Consider the following 14,327-nt stretch of genomic DNA (forward strand, 5'->3'; position numbering starts at 1 on the left):
AATTCTGTTGCATATTTTTGTATATTTTAGAATATTGTATCGAAATTAGAAGTTCTAGTGTGGTAGGAACTAAATAATAGTGCGTGATACTGAATTTTTGCCAATATATTATAATTTATTAGACTGGTGTCTATATTATCTGTAAGTACTTATTGAAAAACCCTTTTAAACATTTTGTATTTGAAAAACATTTTCCTTTATTTCCAAAAATCCATAAATCCTAAATTTACCTCATTGTTTGAATTAAGACCTGGGCAAAACTATATTTATATGAATACTGACATATTAGTGATGATGTGCTGATATAATTGTGTATTACTAATCCTTATAGTTAAACTGCAACTGCTAAAATAACCGATGCATTGAATTAACAGCAGCAGAATGATATGCTATTTATGCAGATAGGATTTATTGCAAGGCTTTTTTTACTAGACGACATTAGTTTCATGTAGATGAATCTAAACACTGTATGGCCCTTCATGCACCTTTTCAAAACATCATGTCTAAAAACCAGTTTGATTTTTGTCATGAAAAAACAACAGTAAAATTTGACCTACATCAGAGGTAATCCCCCTCCATTACCTCCATCTTCAGACACCTCCTGATACAGCAACGACCTTGTCTGCTGATAAGATGATTGTCTCCCTTCCAGCTTTCATTTCTTGCAGATAACTAGATGGCACACAAGCTGCATGAATTCCTTCCTGTTCCGCTCTTCTCTTCATTCACCTCACCATATATTTCATCACACAGCCACATGTTGGCTTCGCTCTAAATGTCTCTGTTCAACAAGACACACAGTATCTGCTGTAATGAAAAGCACTGGTTTGTTTTAATAGTAATGAGTCATGATAAGAGTTCGTAGTAAATTATTATTATTGAGGTGTATTCCCATTAACTAGTCCTATTGTGGCACTAAACCCTTTTTTAATTGAGCCAACTGGTAACTAATCAAAGTCCTATAATGTGCTGGCACTCACACGCAAGATTTATAGCCACTCCCTTTCTTAATTTGTCTAACAGCCCCTAGTTAAACAAATCATTACTGTTTTATGTACCGTAGGCGTTGCACTTGCGAAGCACAATAGAGGCCGACACCAACAAAAATAGCTTCATGTAAAGGAGCCTTGTGAAGAACAAGAACAGTGCAGCTAATGTGCTAATAGCTCGTCTAGGAGAGAACAGATACGCAGGGTAGACTTGATGTGCTCTTTAAGTCTGATGATGATGCTGTAAAAGAGCATTGGGAATCCCCTCAAAGAGGACTGGGATGTCTTGTGATGTGATTAAACATCAGCTCTCTGTTAACCACAAATCTTCAGTGCTCACTCACTCGCTCTCACTTTTTTCCTATCTTGTCTCACTCTCTATGTCATATGTTCTGTTGCACATGTGTCGTCCGCTACACCAAAGCTACACGTACCCTCACTTGCCCCAGGGCAGACAGGATTAATACACACTATATGCGTGTGTGTCAGTTTTCACATTATTATAACCCTCTCCCTATTTTGCCTTTTGCTTGGCTACCCGTCCATATCCCCAGGCCCTTTCATGTAGAGGAGGCGTGAGAGAGCAAGCTATTTTAAGACTGGCATGTTGGAGAAAGCCCTTGACCTCATTTATCCTTTCAGGAGGAGGTGGAGTAAGAGGCAAACAAGATGGCCAGATGTCTTCAATGTGAACCTTTTTTATAAGACGTGATTTGTCCTTTTGTCATTTGTTTCCTCGAGTTACTCTTGAGCTAACAGCATTGCATCAGGCAAGTAGCTGCAAAATGAGCATCCAGACTGAATGGAATTCCTCACATGTATTATAACATGGTGCCTACCATTAAGACATTGTTTGTTTGGCTAAAAATAATTCTGACAACAAACTCTCACTGTCACTGAATCATGCTGTCAACATAGCAGTGACAAAAGCTTGTGTGGTGTGGTCATGACCTTTCTGTATACTGGCTGATGGCCTACTGGAATAAGGCAAACACTGTCTTAACAAAGATCTTTCGTGATATGACGACGGACGGCTTGGTTCACAGCAAAGAGGTTCTGGGCTCCAACCTGCTGGCTGTCTAAGATCTTTCTGTGTGGAGTTTTTTTACGAGTCCTCCTGCAACCCAAAAACATGCATGTTAGGCTAATTTGGGGACTTAAAAACTGCCCGTAGATATGATTGATGGGGTTGTCCATCTCTGGAGGTCAGACCTGTGATTGAATGGCGTCTTGTCCAGTGTACAACCCAGCTGTCACCAAATGACAGCTCACTACAAACCTGTCAAGGATAATGTAGATGTAGACCTTAATAATAATGATCAAATTAGTCCATATTTTCAGCTTCTAAGATTATGTTTTGGCTATGAACTGTTAAGCTTGTGACAATCTTTCAAAGAGAAATTCAACAATACCGTTTACTGGCATCAAATCAGCACATCTGATGTGTTGGAGCCACCAAATGTTTAGTCTTTTTTTTGGAGTGTTTAAAAATTTGTGTTGTAAAATACTTCTACGATTAGCCATGTAACCATCAGCACCAAACCCTCATATAACTTGCATCTTCGCACTTGGCTTAGTGTTCTGGAAGCTGGCTATTCTTCTACTTCGAGCTGCCGTTTTCCATGTATTTTTTTTTTAATTATTATTATTATTATATTGTTATCTAAAACTATGACCATTAAAACCAGAGGCAGCACATTCCGAAGAGGTCTGTGTACATTTGTCCAATAGCTCATTCATCTGGTTGGCAGCATGCATTGTCAGCTCTGTACCATCCCGGCTCGCTGCCCCTGCGGGACTTCATTAAGCCAGGATCAGTCCAGCTGAGGCCCACAATATCCCTCCTGGATTACTTCCTCCTTCAATTGTTCAACATCCATGTCTGTACTTTATTTTTTGTCATCTTACTCTCCTATTGATCCCTCTTTACCTGCCTCTTGCTGAAGTCATACATTTGTTTTGTAAAATTAAAAAAACATATCAGAAAGCTGAAGGAAACTAGCTTTTCTACTGCTTTGGAGCTCTCAGGAAGTAGTGTGTTTTTCTGTTTTCCGGTTTGCGTACATCCACACACTAGCTTCAGTGTCTGCACTATATGTATATTAACACACACAAAAGAGCAAGCACAGCATAATCTTACCACGTGTTAAACCGTCACAGCCGAGCCACAAGGGGCTGAACCTCCACCATAAAAGGACTGTTTTCTACCAAACATTGACTTATTGTGTTCTTGTGTGGGCACTCGGATCATTTAAACAATACCAGCCTTGATCCAGGGAACGGCTGCCTTTTTTTTTTCTTCTTCTTCATCTGCTGAGCTTCCAGCCCCTGCTGTACTCCTTCCTTTCTATGCCTTCTATTAGGTCTCAAACATGTTCTCCTCCTGTTGTTCAGTTTCTCAACTTGTGTCTCTGTGTGACCCCTTGCCCCCCTGTAGCTCCAGTGCCATATTTGGGTCCAGATCACAGATCCCTGTGTCAAGATTCGTTTGAGCTAGCTCTCTTCTTATTCCTTGTAAACAAACCCATGAAGTGATTGTTTTTCTGTCCAAAGTTTGCTGCTGCTGCTGCTGATGATGATAATCATGACACTTTTGGTGGACAAAAATAGTCATTTACCATCATGTGTGTCCTGGTGAAATCCCTGTTCACACATTTACATGTGCATGTGTGAGAAAAACTCCCATTCCAGCACTGGAGGGGGTGCAGCAGCTTTTGTGAGGTTTCCCTTACTGTCTGCCACTGCTATTCAAACAGCTTTCTATTGTAGGAGGCCGTGCTAATTGCAGATGGAGTAGTCTTGGCTAAAAATGGTAGCTGTTGTTTTGTTTTACCTCTTGCATTGGGAATACATTAATAAAGTCTTAAGGCTTTTTCATTTAGCTGTCCACATGCTGCCCACCAACAATACTGCTCCCATCTCTGTGACGCTTCCATCCCCTCCCCCCAGCCAGTCATTTTTTAATGCTTGCTTTTTCAGACAGGGAGAATATCCTTCGTCAGATAGGAATAGAGCATGATATAAATAAAGCCAGAGGGGGGCAATAGATAGAAGAGGAGAGACTGAGCCAAAGCAGTGTTGGTGGGAGGGACAGAGCATGAGGGGTGAGGGAGGAAGGAAGGGAGGGGGCGGGGTTGTCTCATGCCGCGCAAGAGCTGTGCAACTTCTTGGCAGCATTTCAGAAATGAGCCTCAGAAGCTTGGCGAGCCAAGCAGACATATTGAGACAAGGATGGTCGCTGCGTCGTGCAAGCCCTAGCTCTTTACAGGATGGTCGGGAGGCACCTCGCCACAGGTATTTTATTCCAGTGTTTCACATCTCCCTTTTTTCCATTTCTGTCTTCGATGCCTCCTCTGTGCTGTTCTTGTTTTTGCATGCTGTGTGGATGGAGCACTACAACATGAAAGCTGCAGCGGCAGCAGTGCATTGCAAGAATGCAATGAGTTCTTACAATTTATGTTTATTCAGAGTGAGTGAGACATGCATGCTTTTACATGGTGGAGGAAAAGACGCTAGCTCTGAGCCTTTTTGGCTCCAGTTCAGGACTGAGAAAATGGCGGTCCTGCTCTCCTCAGTAGAGTGACGCTACAGAAAGACAGTGCTGTGTGTGTCAGAAACACAGTGCCCTCGTTCCCCCTTGCCTTCTCACTGCCTCCTCTTTCTATTTAAGTTGTAAGCTTTGAAGTAGACTTGAAAACGGGGACGAGTAGAATCCTGTCACTTCCCCATGTAGCTGTGGGTCAGTCTACAAACAAACCATGCATGTAAAGGGGCATGTAAACAACAACATTCAGTGGATGAGGGGAAAAAGAGTGGTACCGGTTTGATCTGTGCAACTGTGCTTATTTTGTACCATGAGCTGTGTGGGCACTGGACGTCTAAGAAGGTCCCTTCATGGGACCCTAAGAGCCAAAGCATTGCTTCAAGTTGTCAGAGAGCATTTGAACCAGCAGATGGAGACTGATGTGTTCACAGTGACAGGCTGCCGAAGGCAAGTGCAGAGTATCATGTCATGCTTTATGTTATGCTTCATGTCAAGCAGAGGTCGTGGCTGCATTGGTTTGGAGGATTAACAGGAATGTTGTTTCCTGATGTGAGAGTTGTTTTTTAGGGGTTATTTTGAGATTGGATTTTTGGTAACAGTCAGGGCTTCTCTTTGTATTTATAACAAAAGTAGATACGATACTGTGTCATGATTTTTGTCAGATTTTTTTGTGTGGTACTAATTTTACTTAAGTTGATTTATGTCTGACCTTTTTCAAACTAGAAGGGCATTCAGCAGACCTCCTCCCCAAATTTGGTCACCTCTGTTATCAATAGTATTCCACCTAAATTCAGTAGAATGTAAAGATTCTGTAAATATGATGCTGTTCATTTTTTTTTTACTTAATTGCACATCTTTTTTACTTAACTGCGCATCTTGAAAAAAAAATCTTTTTGAACAGTTATAACATTACTGTGGTTCTATAGATGTATAAAAAAAATCCAAACCTATATTTTACTTTTATTTTCCACAGTAATTTAAAAACTTGGATACAGAAAATCATTTATGTTTTAGTCAGATTAAAAAACCAAACTGAGCTGTGACAAGTCATTTATAGATCATTCAATGATTGCTCTATTTGATAGATATTTTTATTGTGCAAATTCTGCAGCACCACTGAAACATAGTTTCCAGCAACATGGGTGAATGCCTTCGTTGAGAGTTTCAAAACATATAAAAAATGAAAAGAAAATATGATTTTAAAATGGCATATATTTTTGTTTTTTGGACTGTATTTATTTTTATTGATGGTGCATCTTATGAAGTCCATTTTGAACAACTAGGCACCTCACATGTTGCCATGGTATTCCAGGCTCTCAAAGCGTGTTGGTGAGATGACATAGATAACCTAAACCCTTCTCCTCTCATCTTCCTATTGATGTTCATTTTCTGTTCTGTTTCTTTCCTCCCAAACAGAACTGCCCCCACAGAGCAGCCAGGGAGCGCAGTATGATAATCCCCTCTGGGGTCACCTGCCAGCCAACAGGAGTGCCACAAGTGCTGCAGCTTCCACCAACACCAGTTGCTGGGATCAACTGATCATTGACCAGAAGGACACAGAGGCTTGGCCCTCTATTACCCTTAGCCAGAGCCAGGCCCCTCCAGGAGGATGCCCTTTGGACACTGACCCTGGTCATCTGACCAGCAGCAGCAGTAGCACTAGTAGTAGTAGTAGTAGTAGTTGTTGTAGTACAGCGAGTATGGCCACAGGGGCCAATAACCAGACAGGCCATTTTCCTGCCAACCATCTAAGCAGCAAGGTCAACAGTGGGCCCAGCCCTGCCAATCATACTGGAGCCAACATACACTCTAGCCAGGTTACAGCCAATCGCAGCTGGGGTTCAGGGCCTGGACCTGCCCACTGCCCCACCCAGTCCTCAATGGGGAGCGAAAGGAAAAGTGACAGCCCAGTTGGAGGAGGAGGCAGCAGGGGCTGGGGCTCTTCTTCATCATCCTCCACCACTAACTTTAACTTGAACTTGAACCCTAATGCCAACCCTTCTGCCTGGCCTGTGTTAGGGCATGATGGGGGTGGCATAGGGGGAGGCAGCTCAGGGGGAGCCAATACCATTTCACCTCCTCAACCCACACCGAACCTCTGTAATCCATCTGGCCCCCCACCATCGCAGACCAGCACCTGTACTGGAGCCAACACTAACAGCAACCCCTCGGGGATTGGCAGTGCCTGGGGTAGCATAATGACCTCTGACACCTCAGAGCCACACCCCTCCCCGTCCACGAATGTGTCTTTCAGTTCAGAACCTCAGAACCTTAAAACTGATGGACCAAATCACACTAATAAGCAGGAACCCCCCAGCCCTATCCGCAACCTGCCTGGCTGGGGCAGTGCACCTGTAGGCTTGGGTTCCATGGGCCAGCAGCCACCAGGTGGCACACATGTTAATGGTGAAGATGGTAGCTCGGTATGGGGTAACAGTGGTGACTCAAAGGCACCTTCATCTAAGGAAGCATCTGGCTGGGACTCTGGCTGGGTCCATGGTGGAGGAGGTGGAGGAGGCGGCGGAGGAGGAGGAGGAGGAGGAGGAGGAGGAGGAGGAGGAAACTCTGGAGGCTGGGGTGACCGGTCCAGTGGAGAATGGGGGAAGCAGCAGGCTGAGGAGACACAGGGAGCCTGGGATGGCCCCAGCTCTCCTCCTCAGGATCCTCAGGCCAGTCCTTGGAGCAGAGCTGTGAGCACAGCTGGTGCCAGTGAAGGGAGCAGTGACAGCATGGAAGGACAATCCCAGTCCAGACATCATTCATCCAGAGATACTCCTGCTCCTCTGTTGCCCGCCCAAGATCTGGATCCCAGGGTGCTGTGTAATACTGGATGGGGACAGACCCCTGTTCGCCAGCACACCTCCTGGGACATGGACGATACTAAAAACAAGAATGACGTAGGCACTGAATCTTGGGGCTCTGGCCCAAATGCTCCATCTGATGCCCAGGGGCCCTCCAACACTAACATGGGCCCCTCTCAGAGGACCGACTCTGGGAGCAAAAACGATGTGCCTGCTTCTCAGGTAGCTTCAAGCTGGGGAGGGAGCATAGCTGCTACTAACCAGCCCAGCTCTGGTTGGGGAGATCCACCCAACAATGTTAAGCCCTCGGGTGGTCCTGGTGGCTGGGGGAATACACCCAAAGGAGGCCCCACCACTAGTGTACCGAAAAATAGTGGTCAGTCCTGGGGAGAGGAAAAGTCAACGGGGTGGGATGATTCTCACATCAAACCAACATCCCAGAGCTGGGGAGAGCAACCCAAAGCATCCCACAGCTGGGGGAATACTGGAGGGAGCAATAACACAGGGGACTGGGGAGAACCCGAGGAAAGCAAAAAGAATCCCACCCACCCTGGCTGGGAAGGAGAAGCAGGAGGCTGGAAGGAAACCACAAGAGGCTGGGGAATGCCTGCTTCAGGGCCTGGGATATCTGGAGCTGGAGGAAATGGAAGCTGGGGAGAGCCCGTTTGCCAGCGTCCCAGTGGCCCTCCCCAGGGTTGGGTAGGCAAGGCTCAGGAGGGTCCCAGTAGTAGCAGCGGAGGAGGCATAGGTTCTTGGGGTGGCTCCGGTTCTGTGAAGCAGAGTGGAGGCTGGACTGGCAGCAAACAGGAGTCCTCAACAGAGCCTACTGGCTGGGAAGAGCCCTCTCCACCTTCAATTCGGCGTAAAATGGAGATAGATGATGGGACCTCTGCTTGGGGTGACCCTGGTACCTACAACAAGGCAGTTAACCTTTGGGACAGGAACAATCCAGGCATGTCCCAGGCTAAAGCTACCAGTGGAGGCAATAATCCCCCAGGCCCCAATGGCAGCCATCCCCACTCTCACAATCACCCCTATCATGGGCCACCTGCACCTTTACCGAATCACACCCAAAACTCTCAAAACTCAGGCCCTACCAGTGGGCCCATGGATCCTGTAGTGCAGCACCAGTCTGGGCCATCTCACAACAGGGGTCCACTAATAGCTCAAGGTAAGACAAAAGAATACTTGTTATTGCACTGTAGGGAAGGTAAATTGTGCATTTGCTCACACATATTGAATAGGTGATTTAACTTGACTATATTCAAGATGTCATTGTAGATATGTAATTGTAGCTGTAGTTAGTTGTTGTGCATTGTATTGAAATGCAATAAGATGTGCTACATTTTAGCCATAGAAATTAATTTACCTTGTAGTCCCTAACATGTCAATGGCTTCAAAATCTCAGCAGCTTAAAAAGCCTATTTGATAGCCCATTAACCACTATTTTGTAGTTTGGAGAGGTATTATATTTTTCATGTGGTCATGTTTTCTAAGTGAATGTTTTCCCTGCCCTTTTTTGTTTTTTTTAACTGTTCAGTGTAATTGTGTCAAACACGACAGCTTGTTGGGTAGTTAGCTCAGGACACTGTTAAGCTCAAAGCTGTTTATGCACTTAAAGGTAAAACTTGACCTAGCTTGATCTCTTTGGATTTGTATCTAATCAACTATCCAAATGAATTAAGCAGTGCCAGCCTCACCTTTAACAACAGCCAGCATGTATGTGTGGACAACTCTTAGCAACATGGGGACCCTAAGGAAGCACAGGAATTCTGTTTACTCAGTGCCTTGTGAAAGTAGCAATTCACCACACACTGTTTGAGATTGATCGGAAGTGTGTGATTATATGGGAGCCACCATCTGTCAGTGGTTGAGGGGAGGTTATATTGAGAGCGACCAGGTTCAGGCAGATGCCCCCTGCCGTCCCAGACTTGACCCTGCATGTTAACTCTACATACCATACATTTGCTTCCCAGTACAACCTGACAATACAAGCTCTTGCTGGCATCATGCCTGCTGAGCCTATGATAGTATAAAGCTTTTTAGTCACAATATGACATATTTGGATCAATTTGGGACTTTGGCAAGTCATGCAAGTATAGTGAATGTCGACTTTAATTTTTGGAGCAGCCTTTAGGGTTTGATCTCTTCCTGGAGAGAGAGCTAAGCTGAGCCTGGCAGACCAAGAGACAGCCCAGCAAGAGCAACAGGGCTGTGCCAGATTTTAAATGGGCATCTTCTCCCTTGGTCAACTATCCTGCTAAGCAAGCCGTGCCTGTTTGAACGGCTGGGATAAATAAGTTGTTAATGTAAACCAGAGGTTAAGTTACATTTCGTCTCACTTTATCTCAGCAAATACTACACAAAAAAAGAACTTTTATACTCTTGCGGAGGCAGATTGTTACAGTGCCCTGATTGGATTTCTGACTTACTGTGAGGAAAATTAATAAATGAAATGCAGTGCTGGATGTTGATATAAATTTTTATTTGTATCTGAAGTGACAATATTTTGATTTTATTTGAGAAGTTCTTATACTTTATGTAGAAGTATTTTTATTAACAGACTCTTCTGTGCCCTCCAGGTTGGGGAGAACTACCCAGCTCACACACAAAGTCTGAGAGCTCATGGGGGGAGCCTGCACCGTCTCCAGTCAGCGTGGACAACGGAACGTCTGCCTGGGGAAAACCTAGTGGGAGCTGTGGAGGCTGGGGAGACAACAACCCAGACAGCTACAGCAGGGGCAACCCAACCATGACATCTGCATCTTGCAAACCTGGTAAGTAACTAAACCTTGTTCAGTTCCATGGATTAGCTTTCAATTTTTATGGTTTGGAAGAATAGAGGCATCACATGTGTTCTGCTGTTTAAAAAAAAATAATTTTATCATGATGAGTCAAGGATGTCAATATAATTCAAGGAAGGAGAGAGAATTCCATATTTTACACAAAGCCACACTGACCCCTAGTGTTCATCAAGTGTTGTAGACCATTGTGGAATCTCATATGGCTGCATTACATTAGGTCAGTTAACTAAGTGGACCAAAAAGAATGACGTAAAGGTGAACCTCCCAATCTGAACAAGAGCAACAAAACAAATAGGGATAGAGAAATGTGAGTCTGAGTCACACCAACCAGCTGGATGACCGTTGCAAAGCTCTCATAGGGTCAATGTTATGTCCAGGGTTTCATTTTTACCTGATCCTTGCTGAACAGGAACTTGGGTGCCTAGACTGGAACCAGCCTCTATTTGAGTCTGCACCTCGTTGGTCAACATTTATAAATAAAAGTAACATTTTCTGATGTGGCCTGATTCTCTTTCATTCCCCATTGATGTGTCCAGTAAATCTCTTGTTTATGTATATTGGATGAATTTTCAATATTATTAAAGAGAGAGATGTTAATCACTCAGGTCTAGCACTGCAGCACAGCACTACCAAAACATACAGAAACTGACAGATATGTGACTTATGTCCTTTTCTCAACCTGGTTTTCATGGTTGTAAACATGTCTGACCCTTTTTTAGAGAGGGAGCCAGTTGCAAGCTGTGCTGATCTGTTTCAATGTGCCTCCCTCTCTTAGTTATAGGCAGTATTTGTCAACGTTAATTTAATTATCAATGCTTTTATAATGTCAGTTTTACTTGGCACTGTCCAAAGTGGCTCCATGTGCTGTGATTCTTTACTCTCTCCCCCCTACCTCTCTGTGTTTCTCAAGGCTAAGCACTGGATAAATCACTGTTATGAGGCATTCTTAGGTGTTTTCCTAAGTGAACAAGAGGCTTCACCAAACTTTAGCAGGACCTATCCAAATGAAAAGATTAGACTCTCTTAGGTTGTAATAAGTTATCAGTAAGTAATCATCCTCTCCCTCTCATGCTGTGTCATATCTTCTCTTGTGGTGTGTTATCCAGCCCCCAAACCTATGCAAGACGGATGGGGAGGTGGAGGTGAAGAGCTGATCCTATCAGGGGGTCAGTGGGATGCTGAGGAGGGAGACATGTGGAATAACACTGCCTCCCAGGAGAGCAACTCCTCCTGTAACTCTTGGGGGAATGCATCCAAAAAGGGCCCACAAAAGGTGTGAAGCAACAGTAATTACACATGAAATGGTCCCTCTTTATTATTCCTTAGAAAATATTATGGAATGGTAATCATTTTCTAACGTCTCATCTCACAGGGGAAGGTCCCGGGGAAGCAGGAGGACACCTGGATCATGAACCGTCTAATCAAACAGCTGACAGACATGGGCTTCCCTGTGAGTTGAAGTGGCGCTGACTGCTAGAATGCTGCATGTCAATCATTTGAACTCAGTGATCTGTAATTCAATACTTGTAAACAGTTCTATTTGGTGTATTTTTTTTTCTTTTAATTGTTTCTTCATTATCAGTAAATTGATTTCTGGATTTTTATTGTGTTTGTGTTTGTCATCCAGAGGGATCCAGCAGAGGAGGCTCTAAAGAGCAACAACATGAACCTGGACCAGGCCATGAGTGCTCTGCTGGAGAAGAAGACGGAACTGGATAAACGGGGGATGGGAATAACTGGCCACGACTACAACAACGGGCTCATCAACAAGCCCATGAGCTGCCCTCGGCCTCCACTTCTTTCCAAAGACCCCTCAACAGACCCCCGCTCGCCCTTCCTGGATAAGGTGAGATAGTCAATAATTAAATATGCACTGTCATCCAAGACTTTCGGCCTTTGAGTTGCAGCTGTAAAATGAGTTTTAAAATAATGATTGTCAGCACCCCAGCAAGCCTCCTCCTCTTCAAGCAGGCTGTGGTGGACTAAGCGCAGATCTTAGTGAAACTGATAATGAAACGACGTCCTCCTGAGATTGAGCCACTAGTCTGTGTATTTCAAGTAGAAGTCACTGATGACTCTTCATTCTACAGCAAATGCAGAGTGGAATGTTTGGCGGCAGTGGAGCAGCACAAGCCCGGGCCATGCAGCAGCCGCAGCCGCCTCCTCAGCCGCCAGTGCCGCCTCTCAGCTCCTCTCAGCCTAGTCTACGCGCTCAAGTGCCTCAGTTTCTCTCCCCTCAGGTACACAGTTTCTTCCCACTTACTATACAAACAGATCAGCAGGCAGTGTATGTTAGTGTCAGCCATGATGATTGTTTTACCCTCAGATGAGTCTTTTTAAAACATATTTATTATGTATTGTTTTAGGTCTCCTTGAACTAATTACTATGCAATTTTCATTTTGTGATTTTTAACATGTGGATGCTTGGCTCACAGGTTCAAGCACAGCTCTTACAGTTTGCAGCAAAAAACATTGGTCTGAATCCTGCACTTTTAACCTCACCAATAAACCCTCAACATATGACCCTTCTGAATCAACTTTACCAGCTGCAACTGGTGAGTGTAGTTATTCATAACTCAGAACTTCTAAATCTTAGTTCAGTGTTGACTTACTTGTTTCTGTAAAATTTCCAATTGAGTCCCCTCATTTCTTTCCATTGTTATTTTCAATTCAGCTGGAAGTAGACGGATTGACATCTAATATTGAACCTCTGTCTCCTGATTTCAGGCATACCAGCGTTTACAAATTCAGCAGCAGATGTTGCAGGCGCAGCGCAATGTTTCTGGCCCCATCCGACAACAAGAGCAGCAAGTAAGTATTCCTATAGATAAAGCAGCTTGTGGAAAAAATGGTAGAAGTTGAAGCTAATCCTTTTATTGGTTGTGAGAAGTAACACCTTTATGTTATCAAACCTAAATGTGGCTTTGCTGTGATTTCTAGGTTGCACGTACAATCAATAACATGCAGCAGCAGATCCAACAACACCAGCGTCAGCTGGCCCAAGCCCTGTTAATAAAGCAACAGCAACAGCAGCCACCCCCCTCCCACTCAGGCTTGCATCCTGGCGGGGCTAAATCCAACCTGGATTCATTTCCAGGTCACCCCCAGGCTCCAGGCCTCCCTGACCTGCAGACCAAAGAGCCGCAGTCATCTCCCAACACGTACAGCCCCTACTCTCTCTGTGAGTGGTGTCAGCATTGCTCTTTAAATTGCTATTAAGATGCTTATTCTTGTGGGCTTATGTAGTCAACCTGTCATGTCATTCTTCTCAGCTGGACTGAATCCAAACATGAATGTAAACTGTATGGAGGTGGGCCTCTCAATGAAGGACCCACCCCAGCCCCAATCGCGCCTGTCGCAGTGGACGCACCCCAACTCCATCGAAAGCCTCTCTGGAAGCTCCTCTCCACTAGAACCCAACCTGAGCAAGCATGGTGAGAGAGGAAAAATGGCTTATCAAAACAAGAGAACATTTTGTTACACATCAGATGAAAATTAGTATTTATACAGACTAAGAAAATGCATTTTACACCTAGACTTGTTTTTAGCTTTCATGTGAATGTGGTATTTACTTCTCCTGGATGTTAATCCAGCATGAGATACTGCCTTATACAGAAGAAGGATTTTATGAATTACTTGGAGAGTAGAATGATTTGAAAGCTGAGTAATTCAAAGTTTTCAGGAAAACAGTGGCTGACTTACTAATGAGCTTCAGTTCTATAATTTATCCTCAGCCCCGGAGGCTCTAATCTGATTTAGTTGAAAAACATTGTTAGCCATTTAAGAAAAGCATGCAGGTTGTGTCTTTGCATTCTTTCTTTTGTCAGGGGAGAAGATCCAAGACCATTTCATTGACACCAAAGTCTTAAAATGATGTTTCTTGTCTCTTTGCCTCTCTCTCAGGTGCCAACCTGGGCCCCCCTGGTAAGCCTCCTCAGCTGGAGGACTCTTACAGCCCCTACAACCTGATGTCCAGCTCAGAGTCTCCCACCAGCCCCATGGTCCCCCCAGACAGCTGGGGACAGGGAAAGGGCAGCAGTGACAAGATGGCCAATGGGACCAATATCAACTGGCCACCAGGTTAAAAGCAATTTTTTTTTACTCAGTTCTGTCTGGAAGCCTGATGTATCTGTCAATGATTTTAATGCATCTTCTGCCTCAAACATAATTGGTATTATGAATGCAAGAA

General features: G+C 44.4%; 1 protein-coding gene across 7 annotated transcripts in view; it reads left to right on the plus strand.

Annotated features, from left to right (window-relative positions):
• The window catches only part of tnrc6c1 (trinucleotide repeat containing adaptor 6C1), a 71,519-nt gene that overhangs the window by 46,594 nt on the left and 10,598 nt on the right, over nucleotides 1-14,327 (plus strand). For 6 of the 7 annotated variants that reach the window (XM_086184809.1, XM_086184806.1, XM_086184811.1 and 3 more), the window contains 11 exons: nucleotides 5,950-8,505; nucleotides 9,917-10,111; nucleotides 11,245-11,411; nucleotides 11,511-11,588; nucleotides 11,766-11,984; nucleotides 12,229-12,378; nucleotides 12,574-12,693; nucleotides 12,866-12,949; nucleotides 13,079-13,319; nucleotides 13,411-13,572; nucleotides 14,042-14,218. In XM_086184809.1, the coding sequence (XP_086040935.1) occupies nucleotides 5,950-8,505; nucleotides 9,917-10,111; nucleotides 11,245-11,411; nucleotides 11,511-11,588; nucleotides 11,766-11,984; nucleotides 12,229-12,378; nucleotides 12,574-12,693; nucleotides 12,866-12,949; nucleotides 13,079-13,319; nucleotides 13,411-13,572; nucleotides 14,042-14,218 (4,149 nt within the window). Of the gene's footprint in view, nucleotides 1-4,136; nucleotides 4,284-5,949; nucleotides 8,506-9,916; nucleotides 10,112-11,244; nucleotides 11,412-11,510; nucleotides 11,589-11,765; nucleotides 11,985-12,228; nucleotides 12,379-12,573; nucleotides 12,694-12,865; nucleotides 12,950-13,078; nucleotides 13,320-13,410; nucleotides 13,573-14,041; nucleotides 14,219-14,327 lie in introns of those variants that run through there. The other variant, XM_086184813.1, reaches the window with a different exon arrangement.

Source organism: Aulostomus chinensis, chromosome 18 (assembly GCF_037954235.1).
Source record: "Aulostomus chinensis isolate RoL2024-O1b breed Wild chromosome 18, RoL_Achi_v1.0, whole genome shotgun sequence".
Taxonomy (NCBI): Eukaryota; Metazoa; Chordata; class Actinopteri; order Syngnathiformes; family Aulostomidae; genus Aulostomus; species Aulostomus chinensis.